General features: G+C 44.0%; 1 protein-coding gene across 2 annotated transcripts in view; it reads left to right on the plus strand.

Annotated features, from left to right (window-relative positions):
• The first annotated feature begins 515 nt into the window (after positions 1-515).
• Positions 516-19,785, plus strand: part of MTCL3 (MTCL family member 3) — a 71,918-nt gene continuing 52,648 nt past the window's right edge. For both annotated transcript variants that reach the window (XM_066373281.1, XM_066373280.1), the window contains exons 1-4: positions 516-855; positions 2,960-4,057; positions 4,507-4,731; positions 5,887-6,045. In XM_066373281.1, the coding sequence (XP_066229378.1) occupies positions 2,966-4,057; positions 4,507-4,731; positions 5,887-6,045 (1,476 nt within the window). In that variant the 5' untranslated portion in view covers positions 516-855; positions 2,960-2,965. The remainder of the gene's footprint in view (positions 856-2,959; positions 4,058-4,506; positions 4,732-5,886; positions 6,046-19,785) is intronic.

Consider the following 19,785-nt stretch of genomic DNA (forward strand, 5'->3'; position numbering starts at 1 on the left):
GGGCTGGGGGTGGGGACCATGCACCGCGTGGAGAGGTCGACTGAGAATTAAAGTGAACGAACAAAGAAAACTCCCAGCAGCCGCCCGCCAGCGCCTCGCAGCTGCAGCAGAAGACGTCAGTCACTCCCGGAAGGCTTGTTCGCATCTGTCTCCCTGTGGAAAAAAAAAAAAAAAAAAAAAAGCTTAAGTGAATAATTGATGGAAATTGATCGAGCCGAGGACAAAGCTTTGCAGAAAACCAGTGCATCCGATTTCGAGCGGTTTTGGAATTATCTGCCAAGTACGGGATACAGGAGTGGAGCAAAGACTTTGAGCGTGGCTATGGATCTTCCATCCCGGGCGTGGCTTTAGCCTTTTTGTCTTGTTGTCACCCCCCCCCCCCCATTCCCCATCCCCGCCTTCTTCTCTTTCTTTTTGTAAGTAGCTTCTCTTTGGTTACTTCTACCCTGTCCTCCCTTGCAATCCCACCCCCTCCCCTGCCCAGTCCGGTGAGGTCAGCTCATGAATATCAGTGCACTTCCTGGGGAGCGTCTGGCACGGCGTGGTACCTCCGTGGTCGCCTGCTCCGAGTCCCAGCTCCAGCCCCAGCTCCAGCCCAGCCGCGGGCTGCCGGGAAGTAATCGGCTCTGGTGGCCCCTGAGTCTGCACTTGAACGCCATTGTTTGGAGAAATCCAGTGGGTGTGGGACTTGGGGCGAGTGGGCCCAAAATAGTGCTCAACCAGAAAGTCGAATATAATACTACGAAGTCAAACTTTGTTTTTTTTCTGAAAGACACAAACCCTGAGGTCGCCGGAAGAACAAGAGGAAAACGCTATTGATTTGCATCAACTTCGAAACGTCGCCTCTGCTGAAAAGTGAGCAGTTCCGGATTTCTAAAGGGACGGGGATGAGTGAGGGGGTAGTTTAATGGGCATATAAAACTAGAGATGAAAAGTGTTGGTTTTGGTTGTTTCGGGTTGCTTGGTTAACGATTTTCACCGGGGAAGCCTTAAAGAGACACAATGTCTTGTCACTTTGGAAGAAGCACGTGACCGCAGTGGGGTATCTTTGTGGAAGCCGAGCTTTCTCTTGGGTTAAAGCTGTCCGGGTACCGAATTTAAGCGTTCTTTGCTGGGCCACATATACTTGGAGCATGTGGCTCCAAGAGAACACGTAAAAAATAAGTTGAAAGACAACTTTTTCTTTTTATCCCCACCCATAATGTCTTCTTTGTTCACTTTTATTTTCCAAATTGAGTTAGAAAGAGATTCTGGGAAGAGAAAGTGGTAGAGAACGAGCCCTCCAGTAATATTTCTTTATAAAATGAGGATTTATTATACATTTACTAAGTTACGATACTGAAAATAGACAATTTCAAGAATAATGCTAGTAAAGTAACTGACAAGCACCTTCTCTTCTAACTGGAATTTAAAAAAATAGAACTTTATGCCTAGTCATGTCTTCTTCAGTGTTTTAAAGAGTAATTATATATAGTTCTAGTTGGCTAACTGACTAGCTAGCTGAATTACTAAGGAGAACCCTGGAGGCAACCGTTTGCTGTATTCCAGATTTAAATGCCAATGATGGTTTTATCTTTGAAATAATACACAATAAAAATTGGTCTTATCACCATGAGTTAAGATGCACCAGCCTCTGGGTGCCCAGTCAGGATGTAGCAACCTTCTTGGGAGCAGGGTCATTCTGTCTCACAATGTGGCTTTATGGGATGGGCAGGGCACTGAAACAATATAACTTTGCCTATGAAATATCATCTGAGAAGATGCTTAAGAATAAAAATATTTTCTATGTAGCAACTAGACTTAAAACTAAGGTGATTCACAAAAACTACGAAGTGTGGTTAAGTGTAGAAAATGGCATCACCTGTAATTTAAGAAATTGTGCAGAGCCATCAATAAACTTCTAAACATATTTTAAAAATTATTTCCTGAAGCTTGGGAAAAGAAAAATCCCTGTAGAATTGTTCATGATTAAACTATAGAGATAATTCCTAATGCCATTTTTTCCCCTTGAAACTGAGGTTGATTTTAAATATATAAATTCACATATATATTCCTAAAAGAAATTAGGTGCATTTCTCCAACTATGAAGATCATTAAGGCTTAGAGTTGTTTCAAAAAAGTGCCATTCATCCATAACAAATTTTCTTCAAAAACCTCCCTCATCACCCTTTTTTTGTAATTGACACTGGGAGTATAAATTAAATACAACTCTCTCCACCAAATTGTGCTTTAAATTGTGAATTTGAAGTAAGAAAAACCAAAGTTGAAAAATTGGGGTATTGACAACTCTAATATGTGGACACATCTTTTTCCTCTGAAGCTTCTTCTTGATCTTATCTTTTTCTTTTTCTTTTCAAAAAATGTGCATTGATTTGAGGGGGGGGGGAGATAGAGAGAAAAATCAACTCGTTGGTCCACTTAGTTCTTCCATTTGGTTTTGCACTCATTGATTGCTTCTGTGCTGCCATTACCAGGGATTGAACCCACAACCTCTGAGCGCCAGGACTGACGTTCTATCTACTGAACAATCCAGCCAGAGCCCCTCTTCTTTTTAAAATATTCTCCCCCCTCAATTCTTTTCTGACTCTATGTCTCACCCTTGTCAAAACATGCTGCCTGGAGAGTGTTGGGTTCGGCTCCTTTCCCATCTTCTTCATTTTGCTGAAGTGAAGTGGGTTGGAGCTAGCGCCTTCCTGGGCAAAACGAGAATTGACAATCCTGCATCTTGCTCTTAAAGTCAAGGCTTCTATTAGGGGCCTTCCAAATCTCGTTATTTCCTAGGGCTTTTCTTGCATAGCAAACTCATCCTTTGCTCTGTAACAATGCAGACATGTTGTATGCTTTCCTGCTTTTGTTTCCGTTCCAGATTACAAAGGAAGTTTGGTGGCAGTGCGGAGGGAAGAAAATGATCTGGTGATGGATCATTCTAAATCTCATCCAGTATATTTATTCTTCCTAGACAGCCATGAGTCAGCCACCGACCGGGGGCGCTGCCCCTGCCACAGCGGCAGCTTCTTCTGCAACCGCAGTCACCGAAGCTCGTCTGCACCCGGAGGGCAGCAGCAGAAAGCAACAGCGTGCTCAATCACCCGCTAGACTGAGAGACAATTCGGCCAGACAGACGACGGCGTCTACACGGTCCCCGGTGGGGGCAGGCACTAAACTCAATACTGTTCGGCAGCAGCAGTTGCAGCAGCAGCAGAGCAATAAGAGCGGGGGCCGCGGGCCACCTCCCGCCAGCACTAGAGGAAGCGGAGGCGGGGCGGAGAAGGCTGCGCCCCTGGCTCCCAAAGGGGCCGTCCCGGGAGCTGTCCAAGCCGCGGCTGGTGCTGAAGCGGCCCCCGCGGTGACCCTGGCCCCGGTGGGCGGCAGGAGGCCTGGCCCAGCGGAGGAGCCGCCTCGGGAGCTAGAGCCTGTGTCCTCTAAACTCGGGGAACCCCCTCCGTTCGCAGAAGGAGGAGGAGGAGGTGTGGAAGGAGGAGGAGCCGGCGACGGCTCCGGGGAAAGGGAGGGGGGCGCGCCGCAGCCGCCGCCGCCGCCCAGGGGCTGGCGAGGGAAAGGCGGACGAGCTCAGCAGAGGGGCGGCTGCGGAGGGGAGGGGGCCTCCCCTTCGCCATCCTCTGCTGTCAAAACCCCAGGCCCCGGCAGTAGAAACTCAGGAAGCGGCGTTGTGGGGGGCAGCAACAGTGGAGGGGGGAGCTACTGGAAGGAAGGATGTCTGCAGTCTGAGCTCATCCAGTTCCATCTCAAGAAAGAGCGGGCAGCGGCGGCGGCAGCCGCGGCTCAGATGCACACTAAGAACGGCGGCAGTGGCAGCAACCGCAACTTCCCGGTCTCGGGCGCCCCTGCCATCAGCGAATCTCTGGTAGTCCCTTCCTCCTCCCCAATGGCGGCGGCAGCGGAGGGCCCCCAGCAGAGCGCAGAAGGCAGCGCGAGCGACGGGGGCATGCAGGCGGCGGCGCCCCCTTCGTCGCAGCCGCACCCGCAGCAGCTGCAGGATCAGGAAGAAATGCAGGAGGAGATGGAGAAGCTTCGAGAGGAAAACGAGACTCTCAAGGTGAGGAGGTGGGGGAAACGGGGTGGGGGAGGGGAGGTGTGGGCCTCGGGGGATTAGGGCGTGTCTGGCGAGGGTGAGAGGCTGCTAACGCGTTAGGGAGCCTTTAAAGAGGGAGGGGAACAGGAAATGAGGGGAGGGGGTTCCTAGGTCTTTTCCGGATTTAAAATAGCCTGAGATTGGTAGCGTTGTGTTTAATGTAAATCCAAATCTGAACCTTCGTTTCTCTAATTATCATGGTTTGCCCCACATTTTCACGGAGAAAGCTACATCGAATAGGAGAGCAAGAGAAAGCCCAAAAAGGGCCTGTTTTTCTAGCTGCTCCGTGTCACTCGTGTCTCCTAGAGAGGGGGCAATAAAGCTGAGAATTCGGAGTTAGGATGGGGTGTACACGTTGTATGTCAGAAGGGTGGGGGGCGAGGCTAATTTTCACCCGCGACCTGTCACCCCAGAACGAGATAGACGAGCTGAGGACCGAGATGGATGAGATGAGGGACACTTTCTTCGAGGAGGACGCCTGTCAATTGCAAGAAATGCGCCACGAGTTGGAGAGAGCCAACAAGAACTGCCGGATCCTGCAGTACCGCCTCCGCAAAGCCGAGCGCAAGAGGCTCCGTTATGCGCAGACTGGCGAAATCGACGGGGAGCTGCTGCGCAGCCTGGAGCAGGACCTCAAGGTCTGCGGCGCCCGGGCACGGGGGCGCGGGGGCTGGGGGCGCGTGGCAAGGGAGGCAAAGAAGGCGGGGCGGGGCGGGGCGGGGCGGATGGGGCGGGTTGGGCGGGGGGGGGAGGGGAGTGGGGCGGGGGACTGGTCAAAGGCTCTTTACTCTGAAAGGCCTTCATTGGTGCCTGTCTCCCTGTCTCCCTACACGTAGTTTCTCAGCTCTAACCACAAAATATCAGCCCTGGAAGGGATAGGAAGGGCAGATAGGCTGATCTGAAGAGTGTATGTCAGGCCTTATAGAGAGCGAGCCCTTGGGTTCTCCTGGGATTAAAGGCGGTTCTAAAGGAGATGGTGGGAAGAGGGCGCCTCCCTTCCTGGCAGAAACAAGGGTGTGGTAGGGCACAGGCTCTGGCCTCCAGAATCTGCCTCCCAGCTGAAGGCCTGGTGGAATCAAGCACTCCAGAGCAATGCGTTGAGGACTCCCCCAAAGTAGTTGAAGCCCTGAATAGGAAAAGCACTGGGAAGATGAGTTGAGAGTTCTCTCTGCAAGTCCCTTATCCCTTCCTTCCAGGAGTCTTTTGTTGCTGTATTTACCACCGCCATAATCCCTCAAAGGAAAAAATGTCCAACTTAAGACCCCTTTTGTAAGTAAAGGGAGAGTGAAATAAAGTAAAAGAAATACTTTATATACTTTTTTATTGTGAAAGAGCTTCTGCAAAATTTCCTCCAGTGGAGAAATTTCAATTTTGAAATGCGTTTTTAGGTGGGTGTGGCAATTTAATTTGACTGTAAGTCAAGTCGTATCTTCATGGCCTTGGACAACCAAAAATACATAATTTTAATTGTATTAACTTCAAGGTAAGGAACAGAGTTGAGAACCAGACAACCTGGCCACTTCTTAGCTATATGACCTTGAACATATTACTTCACATCTCTCATAGTCAGTTTTCCCATCTATACAATAGGAATAATAATCGTACTTATTTTATGGGGTTGTTTTGAGCATTAAATGGTTTGTGTATGTGAACGGCTTATATATAAAACATCTGGAATAATGTCTGCATATGGAAAACATTTTAAGTACTGACTCAGTACTTTTCTATGAATATAAATTTAGCCCACTTATTTTGTTGTCTTTAATTATATTTTATTGTTATAAACACTTTAGGTTGCAAAGGATGTATCTGTGAGACTTCACCATGAATTGGAAAATGTGGAGGAAAAGAGAACGACAACAGAAGATGAAAATGAGAAACTGAGGCAACAACTTATAGAAGTTGAGATTGCAAAGCAAGCTCTACAGAATGAATTGGAAAAAATGAAGGAGGTTAGTAATTCAGTTATCTCATGGTGTGCTAATTATTTTTAACTTTTTAGAAAAGAATTTCAAGGATTAATATGATTTAAAATAGGTTTTGTTTTGTTTTTTCTGTATTTCTCGGAAGCTGGAAATGGGGAGAGACAGTCAGACAGACTCCCCGCATGCGCCCAACCGGGATCCACCCGGCACGCCCACCAGGGGCGATGCTCTGCCCACCAGGGGGCGATGCTCTGCCCCTCCGGGGCGTCGCTCCTCCGCGACCAGAGCCACTCTAGCGCCTGGGGCAGAGGCCAAGGAGCCATCCCCAGCGTCCGGGCCATCTTTGCTCCAATGGAGCCTTGGCTGCGGGAGGGGAAGAGAGAGACAGAGAGGAAGTGGGGGGGGGGGGTGGAGAAGCAACTGAGCGCTTCTCCCATGTGCCCTGGCCGGGAATCGTACCCGGGTCCCCTGCACGCCAGGCCGACGCTCCACCGCTGAGCCAACCGGCCAGGGCCTGATTTAAAATAGTTTTATTTTTTCATGATTATAAGACATTTTGTTCTCACTCTATATAATAACAGATAGATGAGTTTGTACTAATAAATGAGAATTTGACTTCAGCTCTACCTCTAACTCAGCGGTTCTCAACCTGTGGGTCGCGACCCCGGCGGGGGTCGAACGACCAAAACACAGGGGTCGCCTAATTTCCGATGGCTTTAGGCGACCCCTGTGTTTTGGTCGTTCGACTCCCGCCGGGGTCGCGACCCACAGGTTGAGAACCGCTGCTCTAACTTGACATATATGAGCTGTGACTGATGTTTCAGCCTGTGTCATCTAAATGTATGTTAATTATATGAATTACACAGCTATATGAAACACAAAGGGTGTCAAGAGTACGGAGGAATAAACCTTGTGTTAGCAGAGGGGAAGAACTAGTTCTGTGATATTACTAAATTCATAGTACCATGGACTTTTGGATGAAAAAGGCCATAAAGTACATTTAATCTAACCTAACCATTGCTTGAATCCTCCTTTATGAAAAAGCTTCCAAACGGTCTGATACTCAGAACATCACCAGTGACTAACTCATAAAAGATCTTCTGCAGTAACTAATTCTACCACAGCATACATCTTTTTAAAGGTTTTCTTTGTGTTGAGTGGAAATCTATTTAATTTCAACTTTAACCAAGCTGTCTTAGTTCTGCCCTTAAGGGTAAAAGAGTCAGAATTGCCTTCCACATCAGTTATCTCAAGATTCCTACCATATATCCCTGAATGTTATCTGCAAAATTAGTATCAAAGAAAATAGTTGGAAGAGAAAGGGTCTATCGATACACAATTAGCTTTGTGATAAGTAATAACTTGAATTAAAATATTTTTCTTTGAAAACAGCATGAAAGTCTGACCAGGCGGTGGTGCAGTGGATAGAGCACTGGACTGGAATGCAGAGGACCCAGGTTCGAAACCCCAAGGTCGTTGGCTTGAGTACAGGCTCATTCAGCTTGAGTGCGGGCTCACCAGCTTGAGTGTGGGGTGGCTGACTTGAGCTTGGGATCATAGACATGACCCTATGGTACTTGGCTTGAGCTCAAAGCTTGCTGGCTTGAGCCCAAGGTCACTGGTTTGAGCGAGAGGTCACTGGCTCAGCTGGAGCCCCCCAGAGAAGGCACATATAGGAAAGCAATAATGAACAACTGAGGTGCTGCAATGAAGATGCTTCTCATCTTTTTCCCTTCCTATCTGTCTGTCCCTCTTTCTGCCTCTCTCACTAAAAAGAGAGAGAGAGAGAGAGAGAGAGAAAGAAAACTGCCTGAGAATATCACTGCAACTTGTAAAAACCATTGAGAATTACCAAATTATATAAAGGGCACTCTGAACCTTTTTCTCTGATGACATATGCAGAATTGAAATGAAAATCTTGAACTTTCTATGGACTGAGATATTTCAGTTTTCCATTCACCGTGCTATGTCAAAATGGTATATAAGTGTATCTATCTTATAACAGTGAATTGTCAATAGTCTGATTAAGAATATGTTTCAGAAATTGTATAAAGCTGTTTCAATGTAGTAAAACTCTTTGTGATCTAAGTTTCTACTTAGTCTTATCTTGACTTTAAATATATATATATATATTTGTTTTCTGGGGGAGGGAGGGAGGGACTGAAAGGGACAGGCAGGCAGGAAAGGAGAGAAATGAGAGATGAGAAGCATCAACTCATAGTTGCGGCACCTTAGTGGTACATTGATTTTTTTTCTCATACGTGCCTTGACCCGGGGGGCTGTAGCTGAGCCAGTGGCCCCATGCTTAAGCCAGCAACCTTGGGCTTAAGCCAGTGACCATGTGGCCATGTATATGATTCCACACTCAAGCCAGCAACCCCACACTCAAGCTGTTAACCCCAGGCTCAAGCTGGTGAGCCCGCACTCAAGTCGGCAACCTCGGGGTTTCAAACCTGGGTCTTTAGCATACAAGATGCTCTATCCACTGTGCTACTGCCTAGTCAAGCCTGACTTTCAATATTTTTAACATGATGTTTTAATGATAGTAATTCTTGGCTAAGGGTGACTGTGTGCTGAAGTAGAAAATCATAGAGACTAGAAGCCATGTTGATTTCATCTTCCCGTCTCTGGTGACAAACAGGGATTTGAACAGGCTTCTAACTTCTACTTGTTTCTGTTTATTCAATTATTAAATGTAGTTTTCGAGGGTTTTCAACATTTCCTGTTGCTATCGTGGATTCTACTGTGAAATCCAGGATGTTACCATTTAAAGAGCAGCATAGATACCTTTTTCTTAAAGTTAAGAGATCAAATATGAAATTAAATAGGTATCAGTATATGTTTCTTCCACAGAAATGTACAGTTGAAATTTCTCAAAAATGAAAGTTTAATTTCTAGGAAAACATAAAGTAGCTGTATTAATTTTCTAGAACTGCTGTATCAAAGTATCGCTAATGGGATGGCTTAAACAATAGAAATTCATTTTCTCACAGTTCTGGAGGCAAGAAGTCCAAAATCAAGGTGGTAGTGGGGTTGACACCTTTTGAGGGCTGTGAAGGAAGAATTTGTTCCAAGTCTCTTTTTGGCTTGTTGACATGGCATTCTCCTTGTAGCTGTGTGGGTTCCAATTCTCTCTTCTTATAAGGACAACAGTCATATTAGATTACAGCCTACCATAATAACCTCCTTCATTGTAGCTTGGTTGCCTCTATAAAGGCCTTATCTCCAAATAAAGTCACATTCTGTGATACTTGGGACTAGGACTTAAAAATATGATTTGCAGGGATACAATTCAACGCAGAACAGTAGCTATTAAATACCTTCTTATGGGAAAGCAAAGAGAAAGTTCATTGTTAGTTCCATTCAGCTTCATTCCATGTTCATACCTCACTTGCTTTCTGCCATGTTCTTTGTTTATATAATTGGAAACATTCAAGTCAAAACAAACTTTCTTTGATTACCAAGGATAAAAGAAAAATACTTGGTGATTTGGTGTCATGTGAGTAGTTTTCAAGTGGATATCTAGAAAGTTGGATTTAACAATAGCATAAGGGCTTTCTGATTTTAATCTATGTCCAGGAAAGGGAAAAGACACCTATAAACTAGCTTTCTATTAGCCAGACAGAGGCACCACTCCCATCTTAAAATAAAAGCTAAAGTCATCTGGTTACTGAGAAGGGCTAGAACCTGGAATGTCCTCAAGAGAATCATTGGAAAGATGTATTTCCTTGATTCTGTTCCTCACACCCTTCCCTGTGACTGCTTCTTCCTTCAGAGCTCTAACTCTGGATTGGGAAAACACTCTTGCAGCACCAAGCAGTATGGGTATATATATATATGTTCAAGCTAAAGAGGCAATTTGCTTTATTCTTGGAGTTAATAGAGGCCAAATTTCAATCCCTGATTAGAGATGACAACAAAAAGTGTAAAGAATTTAGGAACACATATACAGCACATCAGCTTTTAAAGTAAACTTATTAAAAAGATGGTCTTTAAAATAGCATTTACAGTTTGAGAAGGTGAGAGGAGTGGCAGAAATATAAATAAGAGGAAAGCCTGACCAGATGGTGGTTCAGTAGATAGAGCATAGGCCTGGAATATTGAGGACCCAGGTTCAAAATCCCGAGGTTGCCAGCTTGAGCACAGGGTCATCCTGCTTGAGTGCAGGGTCTCCAGCTTGAGCTTGGGATCATAGACAAGACCCCATAGGCACTGGTTTGAGCCCAAAGGTCACTGGCTTGAAACCCAAGGTTGCTGGCTTGAGTCCAAGGTTGCTGGCTTGAGCAAGGGGTCACTTGCTCTGCTGGAGCCCCCTGTTCAAGGCACACATGAGAAAGCAATCAAAGAACAGCTAAGGTGCCCCAACAAAGAATTGATGCTTCTCATCTCTCTCCCTTCCTGTCTGTCTGTTCCTATCTGTCCCTCTTGCTCACTCTCTCCCTCACTAAAAAAGAAAGAAAGAAAGAAAGAAAGAAAGAAAGAAAGAAAGAAAGAAAGAAAGAAAGAAAGAAAGAAAGAAAGAAGAAAGAAATAGAGACTAAGGACAAGAGAGTGGAAGATAAAAATTTGAAGGATTCTAAATGTAATATAAGGGAAGTGAAAAGTATTGGTAATTTTGTTGTCCTCCATGAACATAAATATTAAAACTGAGCTGCAGTAATAACAGGCTCACTGTTATTACTGGAACTGTGAGTTTGAAGACTGATTTGTCCCTGTACAATTGCAACAGCATCAGTTAACCATCTGTTTCCCTGGTTGTAAGATTTAAACATGTTCAAGTCCTTGGTGACTGTTAACCACATGACTGTCCATCCCTTTGTGGCATTCTACCAGTGGAGAAAACAGACCAGGCCAAGCTTTCCATTTTGGAGAGAAGACACTAGTTATGGAGTACAGTAATTAAATATTAAATAGAATATACTAGAGATAAGCAATCCTCCAACTCCCAGATTTTAGTTTCTTATATGGAGTCATATAGATGTTGAACAGCACAACTGGGACCAGTAGCCCATCTGTTGGAGTTTGAAAACTGTTTACTAAAGGTTTAACTGGCTTCAAGGGTGTTGACCAATTGCTCACAGGGCTGGTGGCTACACACAGTTCTGTGCACCTGCTCACATCCATCTGCTTATTGTCTCCCCCTGAGAGGGTAGAGTAGGCACTTGGGGGTAAGAAGAGTTGAGTAGAGACAGGATGGAGGTAATTAGTTAAGTTTATTGCAGTTCATTGTTTCTATTGAAATAGCTGATATTCTGCCATTTGCAAACAAAAAAGATTTCTTAGGATGCCGCCTTAGAATCATAGTGTTATTCTCACTCTGATTACAAAACACTGATTGCTACTAGTCAGTATGTTTTCTTGCGGTAGAAAAATGCCTTTACATTTATGTAACATAGGAAAAATGAGGGCCTTTCAGCACCACAAACTATCGTAGAGATATTATTTTTATGGAAACTATTACTACTTCTTTGAATGCAAGGACAAGTTAATGCACAAATAGCATAAAGTGAGGGTCTGTGAAGGGTGAGTCTTTGCTTCATTTAATTGAGGGTCACTGCCCTTCATGAAGTCCTGTTGTAAGATGAATCTTTATTATCAAAGCTTTGAAACAACTACTCTACAGTAGGGACAGTCTTCTCATGTCACCTAAGGTCTGGTGTTTGGAGAAGCATTGATGAGAGACAGTAAAGCAGATAACCAACAGAGGACCTTTGAAAATAGAGATAAAAAAGTAATTGAGATGGTGATGAGCATTGTTTATTGATCTTTTACGTATCAGAATCGGTATTTATGTTGTCTAACCCCTCACTCATACACAAGAGTCTTAAAAGAAAATGATTCTTTTCATTTTTCCTGGGATTTGCTCTGGAGAGCTCTTAACTGGTCTATTACAATAACACCATCTATCTTGGGACTTTCATTTTCTGTGTATTTGGTTAATATATCCTCTCTGTTATGATGAACTTTCATTCTAGAACAACAAAATTATTGATGCTATAAATTTCTGTTTCTGGGGATTTTTTAAATTTTATTTTTGGTCTTTTCTATAAAGAGTGTATCTGTATACTCAGACTCTCTTTGCAGACAGGACACATTAATGAACAAATGTTTGTCTTGCATGATTATAATTACCTATTATTTTCTTATAAAATAAAGAATTGATTGTAACAATACTTAGTTATGAGAGAGCATGTTTATCTAAGTTATAAAATACAAACAAGAAATGCTGAATGATAAGTTAGCAAAGAAACAGCCCTAGGGACAGTTTTAATGGGGAATTTCTTTGGCATTTTGAGTATTTCCCGTTAGTTCTGGTAGTTTCCTTATAATTTGAAAAAAAAAAAAAGAAACAGTGGTCATTGAAATTTTTAAATGAAATTGCCAGAAATATCTATATATTTTTTTGTATTTTTCTGAAGTTGGAAACAGGGAGGCAGTCAGACAGAATCCTGCATGCGCCCGACCGGGATCCACCTGGCATGCCCACTAGGGGGCGATGCTCTGCCTATCTGGGGTGTTGCTTTGTTGCTACCAGGGCCATTCTAGCGCCTGAGGCAGGGGCCATGGAGCCATCCTCAGCGCCCAGGTCAACTTTGCTCCAATGGAGCCTTGGCTGCAGGAGGGGAAGAGAGAGACAGAGAGGAAGGAGAGGGGGAGGGGTGGAGAAGCAGATGGGCGCTTCCCTGTGTGCCCTGGCTGGGAATCGAACCCAGGATTCCTGCACGCCAGGCCGATGCTCTACCACTGAGCCAACCGGCCAGGGCCGCCAGAAATATTTTCAAAAGCATCAAACACTATTACTTTAGTCATATCTTTTCAGAGACAATAGTTTTCTTGAATAATATTGGCAAGAAAAATAGAGATTAAATTTAAAAAAAGAGTATGCAAGGTAAGCACAGGAAGGCTTGTCTTCCAGGAGGTCACAATGTATTTTTAAAGACGTATTTATTTTGGAATTATAAACATTGCTGAATATTTTTTCATGCAATTCATATGCAGTTACATGTACTGTGAAATGATTTCCCAGACACAGCCTTGGGTAAGTGGCTCTTTTACTGAGATGCAATCCCCCAGCTAAAGCAAAGTAATTACACAGATCAGAAGAACTCTGTTGGTGGATTATATTTTGAAGCATATTGAACTTTTAATATAAACTTCAAATTTTTTATTCTTTACATAAAAACACATGTCAGCATAACTCACCTTATATAGTTGATTAGATCCTAGTTTCCCTCTTGGTTGGAGTTTGCAACTTTTTTTGTGTGTGTGTGACAGAGACAGAGACAGAGAGAAGGACAGATAGGGACAGACAGACAGGAAAGAGATGAGAAGCATCAATTCTTCATTGCGGCACCTCAGTTGTTCATTGATTGATTTCTCATATGTGCCTTGACTGGGGGGCTACAGCAGACTGAGTGACCCCTTGCTCAAGCCAGCGACCTTGGGCTCAAGCTGGTGAGCCTTGCTCAAACCAGATGATCCTCCACTCAAGCTGGCGACCTCGGGGTTTCGAACCTCAGTCTTCCACATCCCAGTACGACACTCTATCCACTGCCCCACCGCCTGGTTATTAGGCTCAACTTCATATTCTTGAAACAGTAAGGCACTGTAAAAACAGATTTTACCTGGTTAAGTGTTTCCTATTGAGTTGCAGTTTCTAGTTAAAATATTCATTGATTTTGGTATTTGTCACATCATGGCTTCATAGAAATTGTTCAACCTATGTGTGTTGAAATGTTTTTTGTGTTTGCTGACAAACCATTTCTATGGGAGTTCAGTGTCCAACCCAGGACTCTCCCAGGTTATCAGAGTTTCTGGAGCTTTAGGCTGATCATTGAGTAATTCACCCTTAAGACATGAGCAGCTTACATGTGTTTAAATATCTGTATGTCTTCTACTTCTCTATCCAACCTATCTTAAAAGAGGATTTGAAATGGTTCACAATAAACCATAAACATTGAAATAAGGGTTTAAAAATTAAGTCAAGTAAGAATCTGGGAAGATGCAGGCAAACTTAATTCAAGGGATGTACATTATTATGAACAGCTTTGAGTTTAGTAGCAATCAAAGTAGGGAGCAAAATATTGAAAGAAATATTTTTCTAGCTGTGATTTCATATATGAAGGCAACTCTGAGCTTCCAGTGAGTCCTCCTGAGCAACGGCGAAGAGAATCAATTATAGTACACGGAAATGTTGACTGCTACAGACTTTATTTACATGGCAACCAATGGAGGACCACCTTCTAAACAATTGTCATTTTTCATCTGTACAATTCATACATTAGAAATTAAAATTCTGCAGGATATAAAACTAAGGCATTTTGTCAGTAGCTGTGAATTTGAGTGTGGTTTCTTAGAAAATGCATGTAGCATAGAGTCCGGAAGCTGGCTTTTTTTTTTTAAGTTTAATGTTACCTCTTTTTTATTTTTTAAATTTTATTTATTGATTTTAGAGACAGGAGAAAGAAAGGCAGGGATGGGAGAAGCTGGAAGCATCAGCTGCTTCTCGCTTGTGCCTTGACCAGGCAAGCCCAGGGTTTTGAACCGGCGACCTCAGCATTCAAGGTCGATGCTTTAGCTACTGCATGCACCACCACAGGTCTGGTTGGTGACTGGCTTTGAGGCCTCACCTCTCATTCCCTGTGACCTTGAGCAAGTAACTTTAAAATTATAGACCTCAGTTTCTTTATTCATAAATGTAGAAGTTATACTGAATGTTCCCAAAAGTTCCTGTAAAAGTGTCATTTTTACTTTCTCACTTATTTATCTTTGTTCTTCCTAAAAAATTTCATTCACAGACAGGTATGCCATTCCATCTCATTAATGCTATTTTATTACTGCAAGCATCTTTTTCAGTTATTCAATCAACAGATATTTAGTGAACAGTAATTTGTTACGTGCTGTAGTGTGGTCAAACCAGAGAGGATACAAAGACAGAGATAGCAGGGTGTTACATTAAACTGAGTTTGCACTTCCTGGGAGCACGCTCAAGGGTCCTGAGCCACAGATACTGAGACCTACGCTGTGCTCCTGCTCAGCACTCAGGGCCTGGTTTGGTGGAAAAAAGCAGCACTGAGGACCCCGTGTGCCGGACTGAGGACAAGTGGAGCTTTCTGAACGCTCTGAGCCACGCTTTTTGTAGCCTTTAGCTCCCCACCCCAGGCAGCCACAAAGACCTCTTGGTAACCAAAGAATTCATCATCTTTTCCATTAGTTATAAACCAGAGTATTGAATGATGGTACAGACATTCGGATTTGTGTTGAAATCTCTGAAGTGACTTTATAGAGTTCTCTGGGGTGAAACCTGCCCCTATGTGAGAGTCTATGTGAGAGCGACTGCCAGGCTCTCACATAGCGGGTGTGGCACCTGAGTTAATGATTGCTGGTTCTCAAGTAAACGTCCAAATACTTGTAATATTTTCTTATTGAAATTCAACTTATTTTCGTCCTCCTGTGACTTCTCTGATGTTTTTTGAAGGGGAAATTCTTTACAAGATGGGAAGAATCTCTTCGGGGTTACTTGACCTTTTTGTTTGACAAGCAAAACTTCTTGTAGAGCTACTCCCCTCCCCTTTAAAACCTCGTTGCCTAAGGGACTCAGGTTGGGGCTCAATGCTACCTTTAGGCTTTGGGGGCAGGAGTTAACGTTATTCTTTGGCATCCTCTCCACCCTGGCCACCCTTGGCTGCCTGAGAAGAGCCTCACCCTGAGCATGACAGAAGACAGCTTTGGTTTTCTATCTCAGCCTTTTCTTGAGGTTAAAAACCAAAACGTATAATCTGACTTAGGTTAGCACACTTTTAAAACAAGCGTTTATTGAGTACATATATAGTATATATATAAGGGGATAACAGTGTCACTATGAGAAAAGTCCCTGACTTCAAGTGAATTATTTTTTGGCAGGAAAAGTCAGCCAGGTTGTAGTTTGGCGGTAGTTACGCATATATGCACCACCGTGCCAAATATTAGCTGCACGCTGTCTCAGTACAGTAGACCCTGTGAGGACGGGGCCATACCTGTGTTGATCACTGCCGCACCCTCCATTTCCAGTTCAGTGTCTAGCATGCAGTAATTAAACTATATTTTTTCTGTAATAGTCTAATTGTTATTTAGTATTTCATTTGCATATATTTCTCCCCCATCCAGTGGTGAGATTCAAATAATTTAACAACTGGTTCTCTGACCTAATGACTGTCTTAAGTGAAAAAAAAGATATACCAAAAGGTAGTTTATTATTTCATGCATTTAATACTTAAATAAGAACAATGATAGACGTACACAAAACTAGATTATAAGAAAAAGTTTTAAAATATTAATAAAAAATATTGAATAATACCTGACAAAAAACAATAAAGCTGTTATTTAAGATACTTCTATATTACGTCTTGATTAGTGTCCATACTTGCAATTTTTTTCACTTATGGACAGAATGAACATTACTACAGGCACTTAGTAATACGCTGTTGTGCAGATGAACATTAAAAAAGAGTAAGGAGGCCCTGGCCGGTTGACTCAGTGGTAGAGCATCGGCCTGGCGTGCAGAGGTCCCGGGTTCGATTCCCGGCCAGGGCACACAGGAGAAGCGCCCATCTGCTTCTCCACCCCTCCCCCTCTACTTCCTCTCTGTCTCTCTCTTCCCCTCCCGCAGCCGAGGCTCCGTTGGAGCAAAGATGGCCCGGGCGCTGGGGATAGCCCCTTGGCCACTGCCCCAGGCGCTAGAGTGGCTCTGGTCGCAACAGAGCGACTCCCCGGAGGGGCAGAGCATCGCCCCCTAGTGGGCAGAGCTTCACCCCCTGGTGGGCATGCGGGAGTCTGTCTGACTGTCTTTCCCCGTTTCCAGCTTCAGAAAAATACAAAAAATAAAAAGAGTAAGGAATGTAAATTTGTGATTTTTACATTGGGCAGCTGCCCATGTGACCACCTGAGAGAGAACCCTGATTACAAGTGCCATTTTAACGACCGGTTCACTGAACTCAACGAAGTATTAGGTATCGGTTCTACCGAACCAGTGCAAATAGGCTGAATCCCATCACTGCCCCCACCCCCACATGGAACTCCCCAAGAGTAAGGACTGAGTCTGTCTTAGTCATCATTGCATCCACAACAATCAAAAGTTGTTGACAAAAACCAGATAATAAATAATTTTGAAGGAGAGGATGAATGAAAACGAGGAGAGGTTTTAGGCCCTCTTTTGCAGAGAACGAGAAACATGACTCAGCACCAGGCCTCTTTCCAGGGAGCTTAGTGCAATAGACACAAAATGAGGAGGAAGCCAATGAGTAGCTCACCCTGCTTCTAGAGTTAGAGGTTTCCTGAGACTGCTTCCTCCTAGAAACTTCCAGTCCTCCTCCTAGCTGTTCTCAAACCCCCGTCATTCCCCACAAACAGCAAGTCCTCCCTGCAGCAGGCTCTTTTAGGCTTCTTGGGAGGGGGAATGAGAATAAGAATTCAAGAACAGGAGAACAATTCTGACATCCTCAACACCAGCTCTGCAGTTTAACTTGTATGTGCTTTGCTGAAAAAATGTGAAATGCAGATTTAGACAACGAGAGAAGACTGCAGATGCTGTTTCTCCCGAAGACTATTCAGCTAAATTTTGTTTTAAATCCTCAATGTTTGGGATAGTCAATTCAGCAGTTAATTTGGATGAAGAGATATGGAAAATTACCCCAGGGCTGCAGTGGCTTGATAACCATGTGTTGAGTGCTAATTATAAGCCAGTCACTGAGCCAGATAATTTATGTATAATTATGTTGTTAATAGTTTCATTTTTAAGATGAATACTCAAGGCTCAGAATGGTTATACCAGGAGTAACAGACTGGGCCCACAGCCATCTGCCTGTCTCCAAGCCTATGGTCTCCACTGGATACTCAAGGCTCAGACTGGTTATACCAGGAGTAAGTGACTGGGTCCACAGCCATCTGTCTGTCTCCAAGCCCATGGTCTCCACTGGCCAGTGTCGTGCAACCTCACTGCGGGGACTGAGGCTGAGGCTGCCCCTTCTATGGCCACTTCATCTTTTTCCTGACCCACAAGTAACCTGCTCTATGTAGGGACCTCAATATTCCGAGAATCTCCAAGTTCCACGCTTCTCGTGAACATGTTGGGACTGCTCTAAGACCACCACCATGCCTATAGGAAAAACATATTTTCCCACATAGAAAGTGACTCTTTGTGTGTGGGGGGGGACCTAGAAACAAGACTAGAAAAAAATTTTCAAGTATGCTGATCTTGTCCCTTATTTTTACAGACTTAAAACCTAGGAAAATATATATATATTTTTATCTATTCTTTTCACAAAGACGGTGTGAGATAATGTGTGTGTGAAAACATTTTATAAAGTGTAAGGTACAATGTAGACAGGAAATGTTATTGTCTTATTATTACCACATTCCTCTAGAGTAGCCAATTAAGACATCACTCCTGGAAAGAATTTTTAAGTCCATGAGATTGAAGTTTCATCTACCTAGGGCTCCAATTCTTGCACGCAGGCTTTTGAAACACTCCTGCTGTCTCTTTTCCCGTGAGCATCCATTGCGCTCTGAGGTTCCCCTTCACATTTTACTTCACTACAAAGTCATAGTAACTTGTTCCACCTGCCCTGTTCTCTATTCTTTGAGGCATGTGCTTAGATCAGGGGTCAGGAACCTATGGCTTGCGAGCCAGATGTGGCTCTTTTGATGGCTGCATCTGGCTCGCAGACAAATCTTTTTTTTTTTTTTTTTTTGTATTTTTCCGAAGTTGGAAACGGGGAGGCAGTCAGACAGACTCCCACATGCGCCCGACCGGGATCCACCCGGCATGCCCACCAGGGGGCGATGCTCTGCTCATCTTGGGGCGTCGCTCTGCAGCAATCAGAGCCATTCTAGCTCCTGAGGCAGAGGCCACAGAGCCATCCTCAGCGCCTGGGCAAACTTTGCTCCAGTGGAGCCTTGGCTGCAGGAGGGGAAGAGAGAGACAGAGAGGAAGGAGAGGGGGAGGGGTGGAGCAGATGGGTGCTTCTCCTGTGTGCCCTGGCTGGGAATTGAACCCAGGACTCCTGCACGCCAGGCCGACGCTCTACCAGTGAGCCAACCAGCCAGGGCCGACAAATCTTTAATAAAAAAAATAATGTTAAAAATATAAAACATTCTCATGTATTACAATCCATTCATTTCCTACCACTCATGTTCATGATTGCAGGTGGCTGGAGCCAATTACAGCTGTCCTCTGGGACAACACCAAATTTTTATTGGATAATGTGTAACGTACATGGGTCGTCGTGTGGCTCTCACGGAATTACATTTTAAAATACTTGGCGTTCATGGCTCTCTCAGCCCAAAAGGTTCCCGACCCCTGGCTGAGATCTTAGGGCTTCCCCACCATTAGCTCACATTTATATATGTTGGAGGGGGGATGTGCAGAGAGTATGGTTGACCTCTCTGCTGACCATTCCAGTTTGTCTCTCCTGCCTTTGCTGTTGTGTAAACTAGTCTTGTACACAAGATACTTCAGATGGCTTTGTAGCTTTTATTGACTCCACATCTATCTAAATTCTTTGCTTTCTGATTTTAAGAACGCTATTTCTGTTTAATTCACATGCAGAAGCTGTTATACATACGAAGACTATCAAAAAATGCTCAGGCAAGGGAAGAGTTGTTAAAATGTGATTGCTGTCAGAGGCATTCATCTTCAGCTCCTTAAATTACCGTAGAACTTACTCAGTTCTTTTGTTTTCTAATACTTGTGTTACGTTTGAGTAAATATAACATGCAGTTTCACTCACT

The sequence above is a fragment of the Saccopteryx leptura genome, chromosome 3 (assembly GCF_036850995.1).
Source record: "Saccopteryx leptura isolate mSacLep1 chromosome 3, mSacLep1_pri_phased_curated, whole genome shotgun sequence".
NCBI lineage: Eukaryota > Metazoa > Chordata > Mammalia > Chiroptera > Emballonuridae > Saccopteryx > Saccopteryx leptura.